General features: G+C 55.4%; 1 protein-coding gene across 1 annotated transcript in view; it reads left to right on the forward strand.

The window, feature by feature from the left end:
* Positions 1-607: 607 nt before the first annotated feature.
* Positions 608-23,887, forward strand: part of DSCAML1 (DS cell adhesion molecule like 1) — an 88,231-nt gene continuing 64,951 nt past the window's right edge. The window contains exons 1-3 of the mRNA XM_062014028.1: positions 608-689; positions 7,899-8,216; positions 10,504-10,650. Of these exons, the coding sequence (XP_061870012.1) occupies positions 647-689; positions 7,899-8,216; positions 10,504-10,650 (508 nt within the window). The 5' untranslated portion in view covers positions 608-646. The remainder of the gene's footprint in view (positions 690-7,898; positions 8,217-10,503; positions 10,651-23,887) is intronic.

A 23,887-nucleotide genomic window follows, 5' to 3' on the forward strand; every position in this document is an offset into this window, starting at 1 on the left:
AGCTATATGGGAGCAGCATGGACCGGTGCTGTTTGCACGGTGAAAACCTCCTTCCTCTCCTCATGCAGCTAAAAAGTGCCCGAGAAGCCGCTGGAGAAGCGCTGCCAGCTGCGAGGCTCAGGTGGCTGCAGCCCCGGACAGCGAGGGGCAGCTCCAGGGACCAGCCGCCCTCTCGCAGGCGAGGTGCAGGTTTGCAGGAGCTGGAGGGGAGCCCGCTGCCTTGCAGCGGAGCTTTATGGGGTGTGACAGGCACGGCCCCGGCACCGTCAGCCCCGCGGGGGGCACCTGCGGCGGGGGGGGTCGGCCTAGGTGCCGGCGCGTCCCGCCCCGCCGGTCGCCTCGGCGGCTCCCACCGGGCAGGGCGAGAGGAAGGCGAGCGGGCACCGGGTGGAGGTCGGGCCGGGCACGGGGGTGCTCGCTCTTCGGGGGCTGCCCCCCCAAAACCCCTGCGCGGGGGCGGGGAGTGGGCGGGAGCCCGGCCCACCCTCCCGACGCCACTCGCCGGGCGCGGGGAGGAGGAGGAGGAGGAGCGGCTGCGAGCTGGGCTCTGGGCACCTCACCGGGCTGGCAGGGAGCGCGGCTCGCCGGGGGCACCGCACCGCCCGCAATTGCGCCGCAGCCCCGGGCCGTAGCTGCTCTTTATGGCATGTGGCTGGTAACTTTTTTCCTGCTGTACTCTTTGCGGAAAGGTAAGTCACCCCCCGGGGCGAGCGAGGGGAGCGGGAGGGCTGTGCGGGGGAGGTGGCGGGGGGATGCTGCGGGCTCGTCCCGGGCTGGCGACGGGGGTCTCGGCGCGGCTGCCCCGGGGCTCGGGCAGCGGAGACGGTCGCGAAGCGGCTCCTCGGCGCAGCCCCGGAGGGGAAGGAGCGTCCCGAGGTGCGTGGCATCCTCCGGCCGGTCCCCGGCGCGCTCGGAGCGGGGGCCCGATCCCGCGGTGCCGTCCGTCCCTCCGAAACCGCGTCCTCCCCGCTTAGAGCGCGGGGTGATGGGGAAGGCAGCGGCTCGATAGACATCGAGCTGGGGGGGGGGTGTCGTGAAACAAGTGTGTCGAGGAGCCGCACGCTTAAAGGTTAGAGATTAAAGTTGGAGATTAAGTGAATGCTGCTCGAATCTGCCGAGGTAATGCTCCGAAGCGACTCTCTGCTGTAGCTGCAATTAAAAACGCCAGGCAAGGAGCCGCACGTCGCAGGGGCAGTTAAATGGCAGTGCGTTGGTTCCGGCGATCAATCAGCGTTACATAAAGGAATTGCCCATCTCCGAACCTGCGGGAATCGTTAATTGTGTTTCTGTAATAAATGACCTCTGTGCACATGGCCCGACCTGCCGGTGCGGTGCCCGAGGCTCCCACCTTTGGGGAGATCGTCTGCTCCGAGATGGCAAATGCCATTTGCCCTCATTATCTTTTTTTGAGAACAGCGAGGGGAGAATTTGGGGGAATGAGGAAAGTGAAAGAAAGGGGACGGAGCTGCCTCCTTACGGGAGACTTGTCTTTGCTGCCTATCGCACTACCCATCTGGCTGGAGCATAAGCCGGTGAAAAATATTTATCTGGGGTTTTAGCAGGGCATCCTGTCCGGTGGTGTGGGGCTGAGCAGTTATCCCATCGATTATTAATTATGGAAGAGCTGCTGTAGCCGAGCTGGAGCGAAGCTGCATTTGGGAGCTTTACCCCAAACCGCTATTGTGTTTAGGATCTGCTGAGCTGAACGTGCCAGCATCTGCTTTGCTTACATTTGCATTTTTTACCGAAGGAAAAACAAAACCGAAAACAAATACCTGTCGAGGATGCTCCAATTTCTACCTCTCCTCCCCCCCCCAATAGTCAAAACAGGGCTACACCAGGGCTCGTGCTTTCTCGTGTTTTCAGCTTCTTGGAAGAGGGATATCTTCCCACAGAGCTCTGTCTTCTGAGAAGAGCAAATTAAAAGCCTCCATTAGCACAACTCCTCGTGGCCTCGTTTTCCCTGTTTTTTTTTTCAAGAATTAAAGCGTTATCTTTGGTGTGGAACAGTCCTGGTGATGCAAAGTGTTCCAGTGACACCGTTCCAAAGGGAGGACAGCGATGCCATGGAAGTTTCATTACAATAATGGGATGGAAAAATCGCATTGCCTAATGCGTGATAAACCTTTTAGATACTTAATATTTCTGGGCATCGAAGCACGTCCTTGTAACGCGCTCCTGCTGTAGCACGGGAGCTCCGGCAGAAACCGAAAGCAAATCAGCCTTCCATCCAGGGGGCCGCTGAAGTTTAGCGATCCCTCGATGGGCTGTAGCTGCTTCTTTCTGCCCCGCTTACAACGTGCACAAAAATAGGCGGTTGGCAAGCCAACAAGCAGGGAGTTGAGCAGAAAGATGGTCTGGCAGCGTGAGTGAGAGCAGCCAGGCAGAGGAGGAGGGGAGGCGAGTGGTGTGATGAGGAGCACGCTGGTCACAATCGAGAGGCTTGGAGCGGGGAAAGCATCTCCCCGCCTGCTCTCGCCGGATCTCTCTGCCGTCTGATTTATATTGGCATCAGATTTACGTGATGTTCCTGTATTGGGTGCAGTGAAGTATGCGGCTTGTGTTTTTTAATCTCTCCCCATCTCGGCCCCCCAGCGTGGCACAGCGCTCGTTTGTCTCTGAAATGAAACATGGAAACCTCATTAGAGGCGCGGAGGAGAAGCCTGCAGTGCTCATCTCCTCGTCGTGCCCGCTGCTTGTTTATCCTGCGGGTAGCCAAAATCTCCTGGCCTCAGGAGCCACGGTGACTGCTGGTCCAGAGCCTTTACTTGCACCTGGTGTGGGCTTAGGGCTGCTCCTGCCTTTGGATGAATTAGGCAAGCCTAACGTTTCTCTGAGCATTTGCTCTCCAGAGGAACGGGCTGTGCCTTGCGCCAGTGGTGGATGCCAGGGGTGTGCTGTCGAGCAGCCCTTCCCAGAGACAGGAGCTGCCTGGGGGCTGCAGGCTGGAGACCACGGCACAGGGCATCTCGCTGTCACAGAGCCCTGCTTTCTGCCTGCCTGGGCCTGAGCTGGAGGGACGGGAGCACTCGGTCCTCTGAAGCAGCTGAGGAGCTGGGTGCAGGAATGAAACTGGAAGCCTCTCTTTGTGGCATGAATTCTTCTGACATGGCAGTGCCCGGGCTCGAGCTGTGCCGTGGGTGCCGTGAAGACATCTCGTGCCTAAATAAGCAGGCTGTTAATGAGCGTGAGGGCAGGAGGGAGGAAGGTGGTGGGTTGCTGCGGTCGGTACGGCGTGTCCTGTGCTGGGAGGCTGTGCAGTGGCAGGTTTGGTTGCAGAACGTCTCTTGTCTTTGAAATCTAGACTGTAGCCAGCTACGTATTTTACATAATCACGATTTTGGGAGCTACCCTTTCGCTGCTTGTAGATGCCTGAGGAATAAACCCCAGCTCATCCAGTCTGCATATTGCCGCCATCATCTGCCAGCAGAGCTGTACCAAATATTTAGGAAATCCATTTCCCGACTCTTGCTAACGCTTGCTGCCTGCCCAGCTGCTGCCTCTTGGAAAGGGCTGCGTCGACTCTGCTCCATCAGAGAAGGGAGCGAGCACAGCTTGGAGGAGGAGAAGGCGAGCAGGGTGTCAGGGCTTGCCCTATTGATCCATTCCCCTCCTTTCTTGACCGCATGGTGGAAATCCTCGTCTCTGCCTCACGAAGCGAGCGCGTGGGCTGTGGTGTGCTGGGGGCATGTGCCTGTGCCTGGCCTCTGCCACATCCCCTCACCTGCCCACTTGGCCCTGGTATCCCCCCTGGCTGTGGGGGGACCTTGCTGTCACCCTGGCCTGGTCATGTCACCACATGTCTCCTCAGGACTTGGCTGCAGCTCCTCAGGCTTTGTGTTCAGCGTGGCTGAGACATGGAAGTGGGCTGTGGAAGGGGAAGGAGAGGCAGAGCTTTGCTTGTGATCCCTGGGCTCCTTCCTCACCCCCTCCCAGGGCAGAAGATCCCCAGGGGCAGCTTGGGCAGGTTGGGGGGGGCTGGGAAGATGATGCAGAGCTAGAGATGTCCAGCTCTGGGCCAGCCCCTCAGAAGATGGGGTGGTGAGACTGGTACCTCCAGCGAGCTGCCGTGGGAGGCTCAGGGGCCAGACAGATCAGCAGGAAGAGGTGATTTTTTTTTCCCAGGCAAGGGTTACAGCCTCAGCCTGGGTGCTGTCGTAATAGCTGGAGGTGGTTCAGGCCTTAATTTCCATGCAGATGCATTAAGGAGCAGGCAGCTTGTGCTCTCTTTGAGCAGGTCCCTTACCCTCAGAGGACCAGAGGCAGCTGTTCTTCTTTCTCCTTTGCTCCCTCTTTGGTTTGTGGTGACTGCGGCTGCAAGTCAGGAAGGCCCATGGTGCTGAGGCCAGAGGGGCTGTGCTGCAAGGCTGGGACTCTGAAATGCCATGCTGGGGTGGGAAAGGTGCTGTGGCAGGTACCTGCCCTCGCTGCCACTGTGCCAGCCACCAGCCGAACCGCCCCCCGGTCCTGCTCGGCATTTCCTGGCACAGTTTCCTGGAGCTGCTGGGCTGGAGTCAGGGCTTTACCCTTTGGTCTGGAAAGCCCTTGTGGGGCTGTGGCATCGCGGGTGGCTGTGCTGAGCCCCAGGCAGGGTGTGTGCACTCTCTGTCCTCTGCTTGAAAGGGCATCAGCCTTCTCATCCCTTCTGTGATGCTCAGAGATGCCACTTCTCACCCTGTCAGCTCCAAGGTCGCTCTCTTCATTAGGAGAAGCCATTACGGTCCTCCTGAAGATAAGGGTTTAAAGGAAGCACCTTCCAGGGAAGGCCACAGACCACTCCAATGTTATAAATGGTCAGGCAGCGTGTGATGGAGTCCCTGTCTGTCTCAAGGCAGTAGAGAGGGAAGATGAGGACTTGCCACCTACCTGGAATTCCCACCCTGCCATGCGTGCCAAGCTTCCCTTCCCTTTCCCCTTGAACAGGGCAGGTGTCAAGCACCCTTAATGAGGCTAATAAATGAGCAGCGAGGTGACGATGAGCCTGCTGTTCTCTCATCAGCCCTGCAAGGCTGGTGGCTGGGGAAGCCCGGGGGCCTTTTCTGGTAGGGATGGCATCAGCCCAGGCTGGGTTCCCCATGATTGCGTGAACACCCTCAAAACATTCCTGGGAGTTTGGAGAGTCCAGCCATCAGGACTAGTAAATATTCCGAAGGGATGATGGCAAAATGACTTGCTTCTTTCAGCTTGGAGAGAGAGATGTTAATGTTTCAATACCTCTAGGTTGCAATTTACTACAATTTGAGAAGATTGCACTGTGATAACTTAGAATACCTGCCTCTCGGAGCAGCCGAGGCAGCGTCCGGCTGCGCGCCGGGCTGTGTGACCCCGGTGCCGTCTGCCTGTGTTGTTGCCTGCTCCCCAGCAGACACCGTTCAGTTCGGGCTCCTCTTCTCGGGTTCCTGTGAATTAATGCCCTCAATATTTAGGTTAGGTCAGCACATCTGACCAGATGTGAGCAGTGATTTCTGGTTTAAAAATATTGCAGAGCTATTTCTAAATGTTTAATCTCTCTCAGTGATTTGGAGGCAGTTTTATGAAACATGGAATTAGGATGGTGCTCAATGCTAAATGGTAAAGGAGATTATGTGGATTTCAGTCTATGCGTCTGTCACATAACTATTGCCAATCCCATAACTTCCATTTTCTATTAAAAATCCGCTTCCCCCTTTGACCTGAAAAAAAAAAGCTTTATGGGTAATCTGAATGTCTCTGTTTATGAGGTATTTTTCCACTCCTACCCCCAGCCCCTCACTCGCCAGTCTCTAAACCTTCCCGGGCGCTGCTTGGGAAGAAGATCTCTCCCTGTCAGACTGAGGATGTTCTCTGGTCTGTCTTAGGGTAGGAGCCTCCTCAAGCCCTGGGCTGGGGTCTGGGGCAGAGACGTGGGGCAGCACCCGGGGCAGAGCCGGAGGGCCAACGGGGAGGTTCCTGGTGCTGAGCTGCGTCCGGGCGAGGGGCAGCGTTTGCTGTGCGCCTGGCATGCCGCATGCCCTGGCCATCTCCTGCTCCGCTCAGGCGACAGGCATTGCTGCAGATCGCACACTGCTGCTCCCGCCTGCTTTGTTTTCCTCCCTCCGCCTGCAAACGGGCATTTTTCGTGTGTTTGGGAGAAGCACCGCGCTGTTCTGATGAAGGGAAGTGCTGATTCATGACGACAGAGCAGCCCGGAGATGTCACCGCATGACATCGGCGGGGCCGCGCGGGAGGCTCGGCTGGGAGCGCTTCGCTCCTCTGCTCCGATGCTCCTCACTGAACGAGGAGGAGAAAAGAAATAGCTTTGTCCACTTCTACCTGTGCGTGGACACAGGGAGCTGGCGTGTGGGGAGGTACGGAGATGCTTTCTTGACCTGTAAATCCGTTGTCTCGTGTGGTGGCAGTGCTGGACCTTGCTAGTCAGCTAATCCATTACGTGGACGGCTTTACTGGGTGCCTCTGGCTGTGTGGTGCCCCTGATGTGGGGCAGCAGGGCTCTGGGTAGGCAGAGGAGGAGGCTTGGTTGTTTTGGGTGATGATTCGATGCAGGGTACATGGAGAGCGAGAACTGAGTGATCTCACCTCTGATGTCTTGGGTGCTGAAAGAGGTATGAGCTGGCACGTCCAGTTGGGAGGAGGATGGAGAGGGCTCTACTCTGCGAAGGGCTGAGATTGTTTTGAGGTTTCCCACCTTTCTCTGGTTGAGGATGATGTGGAGAGGAGCTGGTGACACAGCACTGGGCTGGAGAGAGCCGTGCTCAGCACCGCCGGAGGAAGCTTGGCGTGGAGACACTGCAGCCAGGCTCTCCACATGGACGAGGCTATTCCCTTCTCCCCGTCGCTCCCGGCCCCTCCTCCCCAAGTTAGGAAATTGAGGTCACGGAGGGTCCCCCGTGGCTCGTTCTGAACCGACGGCACGGCGGTGATCTGCTTATTGGCTGTGCGGCCCCGCGAGCCGCGTGCTCAGCCAGAGCTATTAATACAGGCGCTGCAGGCCACGCCGCGTCCCCGTCCCGCCGCCCACGCCGAGAGCGCCGCTAAAAAAGGAAAGCGGATCTAAGTGACTGGGGGCCGTCTCATCCATATTTATAGCCCGTCCCGCTGGCTCTGGGTGAGAAGGGGGAACTCGTGGTCCTGGAGAGTGGGAAGATTGGAGGAGTTGGGTGAAGAGGTCCCTTCCCTCATTTTGGAGAAGGGAAATGCTTTCCTGCGGCGCTCGCCGTGCTCTGGAGAGCATCTGGGTGGCTGCAGGCTCTGTCCCAGCCTATGCCCTTGAATCCTGTGTGCCTCAGTCTTGCCCATTGTGGTGCAGGGATGCTTGGCACTTGGCTGCAGCTCAGGCTTAGAGCAGACTAGGATGAGGCTTCCCTTCCCTTCCCTCTGGCTCTGTGAGAGGGGAGCAACACTGAACTGAGCTTTCCTGCCCCTCTCCTGTGGCCGCTGCCATCTGTGGAGGTGGTGGTAGAGGAGAGGGAAAGATCTCTGCCCTGCCTGGGGAAGTCTTGCCATGGATGTGCCAGCACTGCCAACAGGCAGTTGTTGCTGTGCTGGGGAGCCAAAGGCACGTGAGTGTGCTGTGGCTGCCTGTGCTCCGGACTGGGGCACATTGGGCTTGGCACCAGAAAGTGTTGTGTGTTGTTATTGCTCTACATGGTTGTCATCAGGCCTATGGGTGTGGAGCTACAGTTGGACCATGTGCTCAGAGCCACCCAGATGCCTCAGAAGGGATACCTGGGGTACCCTTCCTTGCTTCCACAGCCCCTCATTGTCCTGGTTTGGTGTCTGTAATCCCTGACCCACAATGGCCCGTGAAGTGGCCTTTATGCTTTGTGCCCATGCGCTGGGCTGGGAGCACTCGCTGTGCCAGTGGGGACGGGCGATTCCCACAGTAACCCCCGCCTTTGTGGCCTCTGCTTTCTCCACAGCACACGCTGAAGATGTTGGAACCAGCCTCTACTTTGTGAACGACTCCCTGCAGCAGGTCACCTTCTCCAGCACAGTGGGGGTGGTGATCCCCTGCCCGGCAGCAGGGTCACCCAGTGCCGTCCTTCGGTGGTACTTGGCCACAGGCGACGACATCTACGATGTGCCCCACATCCGGCATGTCCATGCCAATGGGACTTTGCAGCTCTACCCCTTCTCGCCATCAGCCTTCAATAGCTTTATCCACGACAACGACTACTTCTGCACCGCGGAGAACTCGGCTGGCAAAATCAGGAGCCCAAATATCCGTGTTAAAGCAGGTAGGAGCTCCCTGCGGGCGCTGGGCTTTGCACCAGGGGCTGGATTTTCTCTCCTCTTCTCCGTGGCGTGCCGCTTGACCCATCGGGCACGTCCCGTTTGCTTGTCTCCCTGACATGGGCCAGTACCAGTGTGGAGCTGGGGATGGGGGCAGGCAGTGCTGCTGCCATCCTGCGCAGAGCCGTGCTGGGGCTGCTGCCTGGGGCAAGGGGATCAGCCCATGATGTGCAGGCAGAGAGTGGGGAGGAGGGCAGACCTGCAGCCCTCCTCAGGCCTGTCTGTTCCCACTGTAGCATCCAGCCCCAGCACGCCAAGGCTTATTAAGGAAAGAAAAAAGGAGGAATATGGCAAAGACCCGATTCCAAAAGCCATTATAGTAAATGATTGACCAGGCTGAGGAGGGCTAATAGCCCAGGAATGGGTTCATTATGTAACCTATTAAAAGTGGGGCTAGCAGAGGGAACACGACAGAAGTGACTACAGGGTTTTTTATTTTAATACCTTGTACTGCAGAGTAAATTGGTATTAACCCCCCTCCACTGAGTGAATTATTTACCAGAACTATCGGGTTACCTATAAACCACAGCTTGGCTGTGGACAGAGGAGGGACAACAGCAGATGTGGTGTAGCAGACTTTCCTGGCAGGGGCTGCAAAGGACTTCTGTGAGATCCTAGTGAGTCAGTAGTCCCTGCTTTTCACCCCCTCTGCCAGTATGGGGTTGTGCACAGCCCTGCTGTCGGTGGGGTTTCGTCCAGGAGCCAGCCTCCCCTGTGCACTAGGCACGTGGAAGGGGCAGGAGGCATGTGTTGGTAGTGGGGCTCACAGGCTGGGCTCTGGGGCCGTGGGTGCAGCTCCAGCTGTGGCAGCTTGGAGTGCTTGTTGTGAAATGGATGTGAGACTTTGCCCCGCCTCCTGTTCCTCTGTCCCAGTCACTCTCCAGTGCTTTGTAATGGGAATGCACCAAGGGAAGCCAATTACTGCTGCATAAAGAAAGCAAATGCAGCTGAAAATACGAGGGATTGCAACAAAAAATCTCTGGGAGCTTGGGAGAAAGGTGCTGGTGAGCACGTGGAGCAAGTCTCTCTAGGCAGTGGAAGGTTTGAGGTGTGGTGGCTGTGTGTTCCTCTGTGGGGATTGTTCCCAGCAGCAGGAATTAGCCAGAGACAGCTGAGGGCCAGCGTGAAGTGGGGGACACGGGATGGGTGAGAGCTGTGGCTGAGGGCTGCAGGGGCCCAACGGGTGAGGGCTGGTGTGGGTGAGGGCCGTGAGGGCTCAGGGGTCTGAGGGCTGGTGTGGGTGAGGGCTCAGGGGTCTGAGGGCTGGTGTGGGTGAGGGCCGTGAGGGCTCAGGGGTCTGAGGGCTGGTGTGGGTGAGGGCCGTGAGGGCTCAGGGGTCTGAGGGCTGGTGTGGGTGAGGGCCGTGAGGGCTCAGGGGTCTGAGGGCTGGTGTGGGTGAGGGCTCAGGGGTCTGAGGGCTGGTGTGGGTGAGGGCCGTGAGGGCTCAGGGGTCTGAGGGCTGGTGTGGGTGAGGGCTCAGGGGTCTGAGGGCTGGTGTGGGTGAGGGCTGCAGGAGCCTGGGTGAGGACTGCTAGGCCAGCACAGGAGCCTGTGTGTGAGGTCCACTCAGGCTGTGGCAGTCACAACAGCGGGGAGTGTGCAGGAGGCCAGGCTGGATGCTCCTCCTGGTCCCCACTGGCCTTTAAAGCCCATGAATAAACTCCTGCTCTGTGTGATTACAGAGGCTTTTGCTGGCTAATCTGCTTTGGCTCTGGAGCCCCTTTCTGTGGTAGGCTCTGGGAAAACTTCCTTTTGAGGCTGCTGAGGAGTTCTGTCTTAGGAGATTTGTTGAGCTGCTTTTGTTCTGTCTGAGGGGTTTTGTGAAATGAAATGAACACGTGTTTCGGGTGATAGTTGTGCCCAGGTGTCCGTATCCTGCAGGGCACCAGAAAGAGGCACTTGCTGTGCGTTATCCTTGAGTTCATGGTGTCTGTGTGTATTACTGGGCACTGTGCCATCTTCTTGTATTTCTGGAGAGACTGTGGTGGATCCACCTGGGACTGGGGACTGCTGGGGACTATGGCAGGGTCCCAGAGTGGGAGCTGTGCCAGACATTCCCTCTGCAGGCTCCAAAGGAGAGCCACTTCCTTCCCCGGGAAGGTGGGCCAAGTGTTTTGGATGGAAGCAGTTTGTTGCTGGGTGGGTTTGTTTGGGAAACGTGGGACTGAAGCAAAAGGAAGTGTGTTTTCCTCCAGCTCTGTCATGCTACCAACCATCTGCTTTTCTCTACAGTTTTCAGGGAACCGTACACCGTTCGGGTGGAGGACCAAAGGTCGATGCGTGGAAACGTGGCTGTTTTCAAGTGCCTCATCCCCTCTTCAGTGCAGGAATACGTTAGTGTTGTGTCCTGGGAGAAAGACACCGTCTCTATCATCCCAGGTAGGAGACGAGCTACTGTTTTCTTGTCAGATCTGAGTTCCTTTGCCATGTTCCAAATGTACTGTCGTGGAGTGTCCTTTTTTGGCCTCTTGTCCGTGCCCGCACTGCTGACACAAAGGCTTTTAGTGGTGACCACCTTGGAAAGCGCTAGTGGTGTGAGCAGATGTGTTCAGGGTATCCTTGGTGCTGTAGTTGGTACTCGGTGTATCTCTGGCCTCACAGGTGCTCGGTGTGAGCGTGACCGCTTGCATGCCTCGTCCTGGCCTCCTCACATGCCCACAAGCCAGCTCGCTTTGGATGCCTGGCAGCTGGGGCCAGGGCAGCAGGCAGGGAGCTCAGGGAGCCTGGCCTTGAGCTCTGTGTCCTGACTCGGGACAGCAGCGTGGGGCTGACTCTGTGTCCCGGGGTGACCTTTCCGCTCCCTCCTCGGAGCCGGTATTGATGGCAGCTCTTGCTGCCCGGCGCAGCATGTGTAAGCTAGTAGTAAAGCAATCAATACTGCTTTCCCCAGGGGGATCTAGAGAGAATTAAAGGATTTTGCCCAAAGTGAATGCTGCACGCTTGATATTTGCTCACAGGTCAGCAAGTCCCAGTGCCTCTCCCGGGCTCCGTGTTGCTGCTTTGGCAGCGCTGTGGGGAGCAGGTGCAGGAGGGCAGATGCCACCGAGAGTGGGGCACGAGTCTGGCCCCTGCTGAGGCAACTGCTGACCAAGCATGAGAGGTGGTTTGCTGTAATCCCATTTACGGGGATGCTTCTTGCTTAAGGAGCAAAGTGCTTCACCTTGAGGGGGGTGACAGTCTCCTGAGGGCTGTGGTGGCCTGTGCCTCCTGAGTGCAACTGATCTGCTGACTCAGCACAGCTCGTGTACTCCAAGGCAAGCCAATGGACGCAGTGTGTGGCCCAGAGACTGTGATGCATCGGCAGGGTCTGCGTGGCAGGGGAGCTGGGCCCAGTGGTGGGCTGGGGAGCGTGGACACCCCTCCTGAGAGAGGCTGGTGCAGAGCCTGGCATGCTCTGCAGCACCAGGGCCAGGAGCCAGCTGCCTTCCCACAGCCAGGCCCCGAGTCTGCAGAGCCTCTTCTCCCCAGCACTGACCCCTTTCTGACAGTCTCAGAATGAAATTTGACATGAAACTCTGCCTCGGGAGCAGGGTCTTCCCCAACCGGGCGTTCAGAGCCCTGGGCTGATGTGATGAGCAAACAGTCCACGTGCCCAGCAGCCTTTTGCCCAGAAAGGGCTGCCTATCCCTGCACTCGCACCAGGCTTGTTCTCGAGTTTGCTGTGGCAGTGGATTTTTTAATATGATGATTGAATTAGAGTGAAATGACTGGAACATTCTAAAGTAACAGATTTAGATTAGTAAGTTTCCTGCTTACAAATGGGCTCCTTGAGTGCGAGCCTGTGTAAGGAGCTTCTGGCTCTTCAGTGTGTTTTGGAATAAGGCCGAAATGTCCATTTCATTCCAGTTGGTGTGAAACCTCCGAGTGGTCCAAGAGGCCTATTTGAAAGTGTGTTTGGAGAGGCTTACCTGGAGGCCAGGTGCTATCTGGAAAAGGCATGGCAAGTGTTGGTGGGGTGCAGACTGGCACCATGGCTTTGCCAGCCCTTCTCTGCTTAGCTCCCGGGTGCAGTCGTGTCTGCCTGGATTTCTGTATGGTGAACGGGGCTCAGGAGCTTGTGGCACCCTCCTCCTGGGGCAGCAGGATGCTCAGTGGGCGATGCTCAGCCCACCACGGGTTTGTACCATTGGAGCAGAGCACAATGAGGTTTGGCAGCAGGAGACCCCACGGTGTGTGTTGGTGGGTGGCCAGTGTGGGCTGGAGCAGAGGGGTGCCTCTGCTCTCCTCCTGCTTTCCTTGGCAGCAAGTTTGTGAGTTGAGCACCCCTGCACTCGTGTGATCTTAACCAGACTTGTTCTCAAGTTTGCTGTGGCAGTGGATTTTTTAATATGATGATTTAATTAGAGTGGAACGATTTTAACATTCTAAAGCAATAATTACCCTAAAGACAGAACATATAAATTGTGTTACAGTGCAGAGTCAACACAGGCAAACATGTTTTGCCGTTGGATTGCAAATATAGTATCTGCCTGAAGCCTATTTTTTTTTGCTCTTGTGTTAAGAGCTAAAACTGGCTTTGCTGTTATGAAAAACATGGACTTTTCTTGACCTCTTCTGAACTCACTCTTCTGTCCCAATTCTGAGCGAGGAAGATGAGACGAGGAGGACAGGGGGTCCTCGCTGTTTAGCGTATATGGCACGAAGGCTGAGAAGCGCTGAAGGGTGGTGCTGAGGCCTAATGGCTCCTGTCAGTTGCACATCTGCTTCCTGCATTGTCAGATCAAGCAGTCGGGCAGCCCCAGCACTGCACAGCTCTGCTCCAGTCAGCCCATGGGAGGAAACGGTGCGTGTAAGTCCCGCGGCGCTCGCAGAAGCCTGGCCAAGCTGTATCTCCAGCTGGCTGTGTGGTGTGGTGTGCTCTTTCTGAACTGCAGTGTGCCAAACTCGCTGCTTTCCCCAAAACTTTCCTCCAGTGCTTCCTGCAGCAGTCTCTGCATCCTCCTGGCAGGTCTTGGTGCGGCAGGGGATGAGGGGGAGCAGGGGAAGTCTCCATCCAGGCCTCTTCATGGCCAAAAGCTCTCAAGTGCCTCTTTTCACAGTACATGTCTGCTTTCCTTAGTGTCCCTGCTTTCCCTGAACAAACCAATGGGCATCTGGGGCTGGTTGCTCAGGTTGCTGCTGCTCTCCCCCTCCTGGGATGCTTCCCTTGCAGAGGGTGCATCTGCCTGGCTTGTTCACATCCGAGTCCTGGCACCTCCTGGGTCTGTTTGAGGACACCTCAAAGCTGTTGCAGAGGAGAGCTCGGTGGCTGTGCGGCAGTGGGGGGTTCAGGGGGCGAGTTGTGTTGTTTGGTTAACTTGGCAACTCTGTAACTTACCCTGGAATCAAAGATGAATCCTTTCTGGAAGGTTATCCCACACATAAATCATCATTAGCACAGCTCGTGTTTATGTGATGCCTACCTAACTGTGCTGCGGTCTGGAAATGTGTGTTTAGTGGAGTCAAGGGTTGCCGAGAAATTACAGGGCTTTCAAAAACCCATTTGCTTTACTGGTGCTCACATCAGAATCAATCTTGCCTTCCGTCCTCGGCCGTGTGGCAAACGTGGAGCAGCACTGGCGGGCTGTGGCACTGAGTGTAGCTGGCGGTCGCCGGGAGCAGAGCAGTGCTGCTTACAGAGGCTGGGGCTGAGGCTGCACTGCACACCCAGGGCCCGATTTCAAACTCGTGTGCTGTTGGTGAATCTTGATGTCTATCTGGGGGTAGTAATGGGAGGAGGATGAGAGGACTGCAGCTAGTAATGGGAGGAGGATGAGAGGACTGCAGCTGAGCAGGGAGTTTGACAGACCCTTCTCCCTTTTCCATAGGGAGAGAGGAGAAACTCCTGCTGCCAACCAGTCTAAGAACTCAATGTGGTAAACAGCAGCGTTTTAATTTTTAAAGCACTATCAGCAGGCTGGGCAACATGCACAGGCACAGCTTTGATTTGTGGTGCAGGAGCTGTGTTGTGTACGTGTTGTGTACGTGGCTGGAGCTGCCTTGGTCACCATCGTCTGGCTGTTGTGGCACAGAAGTGGAAGTGGATGGCTCTACCTGTCCTCTCTTCAGGCATTGCATAGCCTGATGTCAGCAGGCACAGACCTGGCAGAACTGGACACATGGCAGCCGTGCCAGCGTGGATCCGATGCATCCAGCTGCAGTTTACCAAAAGAAGTGGTGATGTGGGGAGCTATGGGAGGGTCCTAGGGAGGGCAGATCTTGGAGCTTTGGATTGGAGGCTGTAAGCATTCCTGGACTGGTGAGCCTGGAGCTAGGCTGCTATTTGATGCTTTAGTCTTGTACTTGATAGATTGTGGTGGAAAAAATCTAAATACAGCAGTTCTCAAGGTAGAGACGTTTGTAAGGGTGCCACCTTGCTCAGCAACACTAATGCGTATCCTTGGAGGGCTGCAGATACTTGGATGTACTTAGTCATTGTATATCCACAAAGCCCTTTCTCTGGAAAGCAAAACGTAAAGCCTGCCAGGAGGATGGGACTGAAAAAAACTGAGTTCTGTGAAGTTCCAGACACGTTTCTGTGCCTGTTCTTGCTTGAACAGTAGCCTTGTAGGACTTTGAGAAACACCTAACCGAATCAGTTTGCGATGGTTCAGATGTGAGGCTAATTTGACCTGAACAGCCCTTTCTGTCCCATCCTCTGCAGTGCCCAAGGCCGCTCATGGGATTCTTAAACTCATCTCAGCCACTGTTCAGTGATGTGGGAAATAAAAGTGCAGCAGCACTTGCAGATTTATGGGCGCAGCGTTCCGTCCCCGCAGGGCTGCCACAGGGCAGTGGGGTGCTGCGTGCCAGGGTCACAGAGGGACGATCCCGGGGCAGGAGGGCCAGGACCTGGATAATTCAGCACTGTCTTCGAATCAATAGGCTTGTTCTGGGGGATCTCAGTCTCCTGTTACAGGAGAAAAACTGAAAGCTGGGGAGAGTAAACACAACGAGGCGAAAGGCAGTCCTTGTTTATGCGTTTGCCTTCACAGAGAGGGTTTGTGGACAGAGGATGAGTTGCTGAGGACCGGTACCGACTGATAGCATTTTGGTTTGGTTTTCCCTGAACATGGAACATCCCCGGCTGGGTTCAGGCGAGGTGCCCAGGAGCAGGCAGCCCACAGCTTGAGCATGTCAGGCATGAGGCCGTGCCGCTGCCCCGTCCCCGCTGTCACCTGCGGCAGAGCAGGGGCTGCTGGCCATGACCCACCGCTTCCCGCAGGAGAGCAGGGAGCCCGGACTGCTGCCCTTTGCCTCTGTGCTCCCTCAGGCCTGTGCACGGAGCGATGTGCTCAGACAGCTCCCAGACGAAAGCTATGACCACTGGGCAAAAGGCTGGCAAAGAATTGGCCTTTTCAACTGTGTTTTGTAGCTTCTGCCTGGGACGGGCTGACGCGTGGCGTGGAGCAGCCTGATGTGATTTAAACGAGCACAGTCCTCCCCTTCCCTATCTGGGGGTGCTACAAAACCTTTTCCCCTGTCGATCCCAAGATCTCTAAAGGTGTCCTGGCTTCTCCCCCATCCCTTACCACCCTCTCTGGCTGTGACATGTGCCCAGACCTGTTACAGAGGGAAGTAGCTCCAGGCGTTATTCTCACCAAGTGGGGTGAGATTCTGTCTGAAATCATTTCATCCTTCCCCAGAGACTTGGCGTGAATTTTATCTAATCGCCATGGCAACAGATAAAAAAAGGTGTGAGCACATCTCCTTTTGCTGTGATAATTCAGATTTATATATTCAGATCAGATTGGAGTTAGAGATTTTAAAAGGAGCAGATGCAGCAGAAGGTGTGACTGCAAATAATGTGGCGAGAACGTTTGATGATCCTGCCCTTTAAGAGGGGAGAGCGCCTTCCCGCAGGTTTTTTTGGAATGTAATTATTCCATCAAATCCACTTTAACAAGGACTCATTATAGACCTGATAATGCAGAGTCACGTTGGAGACAATCTCGCACACACGCCAGGGAAGGGACTACAACAAGTCAACAGAGCACCGGCCGGCAGCGAGGCCTGGGCTGGGCAGGGACCGGACAGGGGCTGGTGGCCAGGGCCTTTGGGCTTGCACTGGAGGGTCAGGGAGCAGCAGGTTTCCAGCTTTGGCCGTTGCCCCCAGTGCAAGAGGCCTGGTTTTGCAGGCTACCGACCTTGGTGCCCACGTGGCAGGTCTTAAACGAGGAATTGCCTGAAACTGAGCTTGGGCCATCCTGAACCAAAGGTGTTTGCTGCTCTTGCTGTGCCGTTGCAGCTTCTACAGGAGAGGAGTGCGTCGCCTGAGATCAGAACAGGGAAGCGTTTGACTGCTTTCGCTGCAGGGTAGAGAAGAAAGGATGCAGAGGGGCTGGGAGAGGGAAAGGTGCTGTCGGTCTAGCACTTGGCATCCCAGTCCCACGTGATGTCCTTGCCCCTGCTTCAAGCCCTGCAGGATGACAGAACGAGCCAGACATGGCATGACAAGCTCCAAGGCATGAAATGCAGGGGAGTAGCCGAAAGAGGCTTAGAACAAGAGGGAAGGCCTTTGGAGCACCCATTGGGTGGCACACAGGGCAGGGGAGTGACCTGGGCACTAGTGGTTTGGAGGTGCAGCCGGGAGTTGATTAACCATCTGTGGTAATGTGTTCTGTACCCTACGAGTGTTCTGGGCTTGCCTGGAGCAGCTCAGAGACCCTTGGACTGTGTGCTGTGTGTGCTTGCAAGAGGCTTCTCTGTTGAGAACCAGCCCTCAGAAAAGGTTATGGGGCCCAGCTCGCAGAAGAGCTGAGCTGTATAATGAAATCTAGTGCTACATGTTGTCTTCTGCACTTTGCTGAACCCGCTGCTGCTCCTCACTGCCTGTGCAACCGAGCTTAGAGGATACAGGTCATTGCTGAATTACAAGGGCCATGGTCTTGTCTCCCTGTTCAGAAGGCATTTGCTAAATTGTAATGCTTTTGTGCATTTTAAAGACCATCTTTGCTGAAGGAGAGCTGAAACCCTCTGGGATATGAGTTTGTGTAGGGCCCCAGAGCGGCTGAGGCTGTGATGTTGGCTGTGCGTGCCAGGCAGGACAGCGTGTACCCTGTACCTTGGGCACGGGGCTGGGGCGGGTGCCCGTGGGGAGGGGGATGGTGGTGTGTGTGTGCGTCTCCCCCCGCCTCCCCGTGCACCCGCACACACACACAGATGCAGAGACAATCACGGTCATTATTCCTACCATGGTGACAGTGACAGTGGCAGAGATGCCAGCTTCCCAACACAGGCGGCTTTATTTCATCTCCTCTGTTTTTCAAAGCCTCTTTCATTTTGTATGAGGAGACAGATGTGAAGGGCTGCAGGCTGATAAATTCTGCTGTCTTATGAAAAGAGAGGGTGGGTTTTTGTTGTGGTGGTTTCTCTTCCTCCCTCCCCAGCCCCCTCCCAGCAGCACCGCTGCAGCCTTTTTCTGTAGAGGATGCTCCCTGCTCCTGGCCTGGGACGCTGACCCATGGTCACCTCGGTGGGACAGGGACGGGCCAGGCCTCTGGGTGAACTTCCCAGATGGTGAAAGGGCCAGGTTTTGGGTGGAGACCCTGGGATTTTGGTGACGGGCCCCTGGAGGGAAGAAAACGAGCGCAGTGGCGCAGATGCCTCCCCAGAACACATCCGCAGTGCCTGGTCCCGTTGTGCTCAGAGACACGCCTCAGCTGCACATTGGCTGGGGAGGAGCCCATCTCAGCTGGAAGAGCGAGGGCTGAGCCTCCGTGGGGGCTCACCCCCAAAATCCTCCCTTCCCGCAACTGCACCGGCTGCCGGGCTCTGTGTCTGGGCGAGAGCCTCTCAGAGGGCTCAGGAGCCGCTCGGAGGGCGTCGGGCTGGGGCAGCCAGGAGCAGCCCCCTGCGTCGGGCACACGGAGCAGCGCGGCGGGTACCCCTCGGTGGGTGCCTGGTGTGGGTTGGGGCTGTGGTGGGCCTCGCCACCTGCCCAGCTCCCCTTCCTCCTCTCCTGCTCCGCTGACGATAGCTCTGGTTTAAAAATAAATGGCTCTGTCTTTAATTGCGGTTTAAATAACTGCTTCATTTTTATTTAAATGTGGCTCTGTAAGGCTTGGAGAACAATTAGGAGAAAATACAGGGCATTGCTCTGGTGCATGTGTTCAAGCATATAATTAATTTTTTTTATTGTACTGATGTTTGCCGAATCTAGAAAAAGATCTTATTGTTCCTCTCGATTTAGTCACGCTGGAGATCCACAAATACCCCAGCCCTTTCGGGACTCCGTTCCCTGTGCCGTGGAGCTGAGGCTGCACGTTGAGCCCCGGGCTGGGCACTCAGGGGCTCGCAGTCCTACGGAGCGGGTAGCTCTGCCCCTCTCCAGCAGCAGCCCCTTCAGAAGGCTTTTGGTAGCTCCTGGTGCTAGCATAGCCCTCAGAGCCTGCGCTAGGCGCTCGCCTTGGGGCTTGCTGGGGCCAGAGTTTGTGCTTTTTTGTTGATGAATGGTATTAAAAGGCTAATAAATGACTCGGGGAGGTCGGGTGAAATCTCTGTAAGGCTCTCAGTGACCTCATGACCTCATTCACAAGTGAGCTGGCCATTGAGGAGTATAAATCTCATTCGGAGTCGATAGGGATTAGGTTCCTAAGTGCCCGACATAGCTAAAGTGCTTCTGAAAATGTTGCTTGTTAGAGGGCTGTGGAGGAAGCTGCATGTGGTCTGGCGGGCTATAAGCTTGTCAGTCAAAGGTGCTTTACTCGGTGACAGAAGCTACTTGTGGTAAACAAGCTGCTGGCCCTTTGGACTCCTGACAATCTTTTAACCATTTATTAAAGTGGCTATGAACTCTTCTTGGAAATGAAATCTTAATAGCGAGCGTGGCAGAGATTTTTCACAGATGGCAGCACTGCCAAAAGCAGGCATTCAAGAAAACATTCATCAAAAACATTCATTTCTTTCAAAAAGAAATTGACGGTTGTAGCGTAGACAAATTTGGGCCTCATTTGCTTTGCCTTTCAGTTTCTGAATTTTTAGAGGTCACAGTTTTCTGCACCTTTCAGGGCTAGAAACTGGCGTTATTTTTAACTGGAAACCGAGAAGCCTGTATGAGCACATGGGCCCAAGAAATGGGTTATGCGGAGAGGCTGGGCACGGCAGGACCCCGGGGGCTGTGGGAGCGGGAGAGGAGTGGGCTTCCGCGGCCTCCAGCCTCTGCCCTCCTGATTGGCACCTTTCTGCCCTGCCGGCCTGGCATCCTAACCACAGAGCGTGGTCACCCCCGGGGCTTGCCTGTGCCAGAAGCCAGTGTGTTGTGGTTGTGCGTGGGGACCCTCCCCAGCGTGCTGGTGGGTGCTGGGCTGGGTGATGCCTGTGTGGTCAGACAGGAGGGCTCCCAGGAGCAGCCCTGACCGCTGAGGCCAGGAAGGACGGGTGTGCCTTCCCTCCTTAAAAAGCCAGGAATTCCCTTAACAGGGAGCAAGTCATTCTCAGTTCATCTCCCATTTCATCTGAAGGCTGCACCATGCTGGGTTTCAGCCTTGTTATGTTTTCTCTGGAGCAATACCTTTTATTTCTGCAGTGTTAAAGATTCCTTGCCATAGCCTCTGTTGCCTCTTCTGTGTCTTTCCTCCGAGAGCAGGTTTGAAATTGGTGGTTTGCACGTCCAAGCCAGGTGGTGCCCTGCCTGCCTGGGTGCTGTCACGCATCCCTGGTGCAGGCCACCCCTTACAGGCAGACCCCAGCCCAGAAGGCAGCTTGAGCTCGTGGCACAGTCATTTCTCTTGCCCAAGCCAGCCTGGTGCACAGCCTTGGGCACCGAGTGTAAATGCCATCTCAGATCTGGGCAAGCAAATACTCATGTGGGGATTGGCTGTACAGCTGCCACCAGGCACTGCCTTCACCCAGGTGGACATGGACTCCCCCAGCACACAGGCATGATTCCACAGGCTCGTAGCTGCTTGGGAGAATGGTCAAATCCTCTCATTCTGCTTAGAGTCAGGGTTTGGCACCCACCTCTCTCACAGCAGTCGAGCCATTGGGTCCTGGAGATGTTGGCAAATTGAACTGGCCCGACCTGAGTGTACCAAGATCTTTTGTGTTTCAGTCCAGGAGAAGCACAGGTCTTTGTTTCCCCATCGCTGGGGAGTTTTGATCGCAGCTGAAATGAGAAGCTTCGTACTAGTTATTGCTCTGTCTTCGCCAGAGCCTGCTTCAGACCCTGACTGATTACTTGTAGCTGCTTCTCCCTGCAAACCAGATCTCATTTGCATCTTGGAGAAGCAGTGTGCTGCAGGCAGCGGGAGCTGGTGGCACCGCTGGAGATTGCTGGGTGTGTGTCATTTCACGTCCCTTCGACTTGCGTCTCCTGCCTTGCGTTTGCAGCGTTTGTACTATGAAGTTAATGGTGTCATGTGCTCGCTGGGTGCCTGCATCTGGAGCTCCCTGAGCATATAGAAGTGTTAATGTCCCTGCATCGCATGTGTCTCAGTACACAAGCTGTGCAAAAGTGTGAGGGTTGAGGAGCCGATGGCTGTCGGGCCTGGAATCTGCTCTGGGGCCAGGGCTGACCCTGCGCTGGCCTGGCCCTCGCTCCCTGGCAGCTGTGATCCACAGCTCCTTTGCAGTGCCCTGTGAGCTCCTCTCCACCCCAGGCAGCTGGGCTCAGTCCTTGCCTAACCTGCCTCACCATCCCCACGCCTCTGGGTGAGGGCCAGTGTTTGCCCGGGCGGCAGGTGCGCAGCCTGGTGCTCCACCAGCTGGGGTGCGAGACGCGTGGCTCCTTCCAGGGAGACTGTGGCTGGCTTTTCCAGGTGAAGCGACTCTGCCTCTTGGCCTCCTTCCACCTACTTAGTGCTGCTCCCCGAGCTCAGCTATTGTATAATCGATCAGACATCCTGGCACGTGCCGTTGTTTAAACAAGAGCTATGGCTATTGCATACAATATATGTACAACACGCGCCTGACAGCGTCAAGAATTAACTTCATAATCATCCCCAGGATCTTTCTTGGCAGAGCTCTGGCATAACCTGTCGTGTCTGATCTAGTGATTGTGTGTGACTTATAGTTACCTCCATCCTCACTCCCCGGATAAGATGGATGGCGGGGGAGGTTTTGTAGTGCCTGTGTCAGGATTCCTCCCTGCCATCCGCCAAAGCCAGGAGCAGCCACTCGGCTCCTCTAGTGCTCTGGACACAGAGGACACCGGCTCCAGTTTGCAGCTGCGTGACATCTGCTTGAAACTTGGCGGGGGATCTCCTGTCGGAAGGGTGGGGAAGGAGGCAGAGTATGTGGCCCAGAGCTGTGTTTGCCTCTGTGTCCTCTCTCCAGGGCAAAATCAGATCCTCATGCACAAAGGGAGCAGCTTAAAGAGCGCAGGAGCCTACAGCAGGTCTGCAGGGCTGCCTCCTCCACCCTGCTTCAGGTGTGTTTCATGTGAGCTTGGGGCAGCCCTTTCCACATCTACGTGCCGTCTTTCTTGTTGAGCATCCCTTCTGTACCTCGAGCACTGCAGATCTGATAGTCTCCCTTTCAGAAGCTGTTAGAAATGCACACGTGTTTTTCTCTCCTGCAGGGAAGAGTTCTTTGGAGATTTTATTTTTGTTCTAGTCGAGAGCAGATTTAACCAAATACCCATCTCCACTGTGTTGGCAAGAGCATCCTGCAATGTTGGCGTCCTGTGAAACCTGAATGGCTGAACTTCTTCATTTATACGTATATGCACAATGGATGAAACAAAGGAGCTACAAATGATGAATTGCAGCTAATGCTGCTGCGTGATGGAGATAAGGCCGTAATTATTTGTTTGGGCAGCTCAAATCAACACCAAAAGCCTGATGGAAAACAAAGCGATGATTTCAGTGTGTCTGTGTGGGGCTCTGGGCTGTGTGGCCAAGCATCAGCTCCCAGCGTCGGCCTGGATGGTTTCTGCCTTTGTGCGTGATTGAAGCAGGTCGTTGCGGTGACACGGTTCACGGGCTGCCCTTAGCATGCCTGGGCCTGTGGTTTGGGAGAGACACACTTTGCACCTCTTCCTGGAAGGGTTTAGTACCTCTGTGCTGCCTCAGTCTGGGAAATTCGCTCCTGCCCAAGCCCAGCCTGTCCTGCCTTGTTAGGAGAGAAGATGAGTGGGTTGAGCTGGAGCTGTCTCAGCTCCATCTGCACCTGAACTCGTCGCAGAGGTTGTAAACTTTTATGTTTATTATGTTTGCTTTGCTTCAGTTTAATTAACTGATCGATGGAAGCCGATCGAGCTCTGACCTCTCTTGCAACCCCTGTCAGTCAGCTCCCGCTGCCAGGGGAGTGCCTGGCGAGCTGCGCCGTGGCAACTCGCGGGGCCGCAGAGGCCTGGGGCGAGCGGCACAACCCCCAGGAGCGGCTGCATGGCCCTGCCTCGGGGTCTCGTGCGCTCTGACCTCAGGGGCCGTGCAGCAGGATGGAGGAGGCTGTAGCCGGGATGGGCACATACCTTGTGACATGTGCGCACTGTAGCTGGTCTCGTTGTGTGGGAACAGGCTCTTCCTATCTGGTTTCTCTGGCTTTCAACAGGGCCCACAGCAACTCAGCATTTTGCACTCGGAGAGCTGGATGTGTCCCTGAAGTTATAGCTAGAGCTGCGAGATACGGGCCTTGGCATTTAATTATAGGGAACGTTTCGATTCTGGAGTGTGTGTTTAAAAGCAGGCAAAGCCTCTCTTGTTCCAGCACTCATCCCTCCTGTCTAAAGCCCACTGGCACTCCAGACGGCTTCCCTCACAGAGTGCCTGCAGCCCTGAGCTGCTCCAGCCCCGCGATGCAGCAGTGGGGACGCCTGCTCCCCACTCTCTCTACGGGAGCAGCTCTGCCACTCACTGCTTTTCTTCCCCGCTGAAGACAGGGCTTGGGAACCTACACCTTGAGCCATTAGCTGTGTCTCTTCTTTCCCAGAGAGAATCTGTTTTCAGAAGACCCGAACTGTGCCCTATTTGGAAGGTGTTCCTTTTCATCCCAGCTTTTCTTGCAGTATCTTCCCCTGAAGGAAAGTGGGTTGGGGGGGAGAGGCCAGTGAATCTAAGGGTCAAATCAAGATCTGTGATGGATTGCTGCAGTGGAGGCAAAGCTTTTGCATCCTGCTTCACCACCATGTATTTATATTTCAGTGTAAAGGGGAAAAACCTACATGTTATCAAATGATGCACTTTTTTATCTTCTTTATGGCTTCTAATGCTATAGCTGGTTTTTTAAAACCACTAAAAGCATAAGCATTAAAGCAATTTTCTGGAGTAATATAGCAAGAGGTCTACAAAAGCTCTGCAACATTTGATAATAGTTGCCATCTTCAGCTGAAGATAATGATGTTAACAAATGTAATGGGAGTAATGAGTGGAGATTCAAAAAGCAGCTTTTGTTTAATTTTTTTGTAATGCAAATGAGTTTGGGAATGAAGAAGGAGAGCAGAAAATAATGAAAACTTCATCTGAAATGAGTCTTAATCCTTGCAGCCAGCCACTGAAGGGATAGGAGGGAAGGAGAGGGGCTGGAGAGGCTGGGCCGTATGCCAATCTCAGGCCTGAGGATGGAGTGGGATGGCATGGGGTGGAAAAGGCCAGGCCTTAGCAAGGACAGGTTGTCCTCAGCACTGCAAGGGGAGTCTGTGCTCGTGCAGGTTCTGGAATCTCCCCTGTCCTCAAGGTGGAGGGGATGTGCAGCCCAG

Source organism: Colius striatus, chromosome 23 (genome assembly GCF_028858725.1).
Source record: "Colius striatus isolate bColStr4 chromosome 23, bColStr4.1.hap1, whole genome shotgun sequence".
NCBI classification, from domain to species: domain Eukaryota; kingdom Metazoa; phylum Chordata; class Aves; order Coliiformes; family Coliidae; genus Colius; species Colius striatus.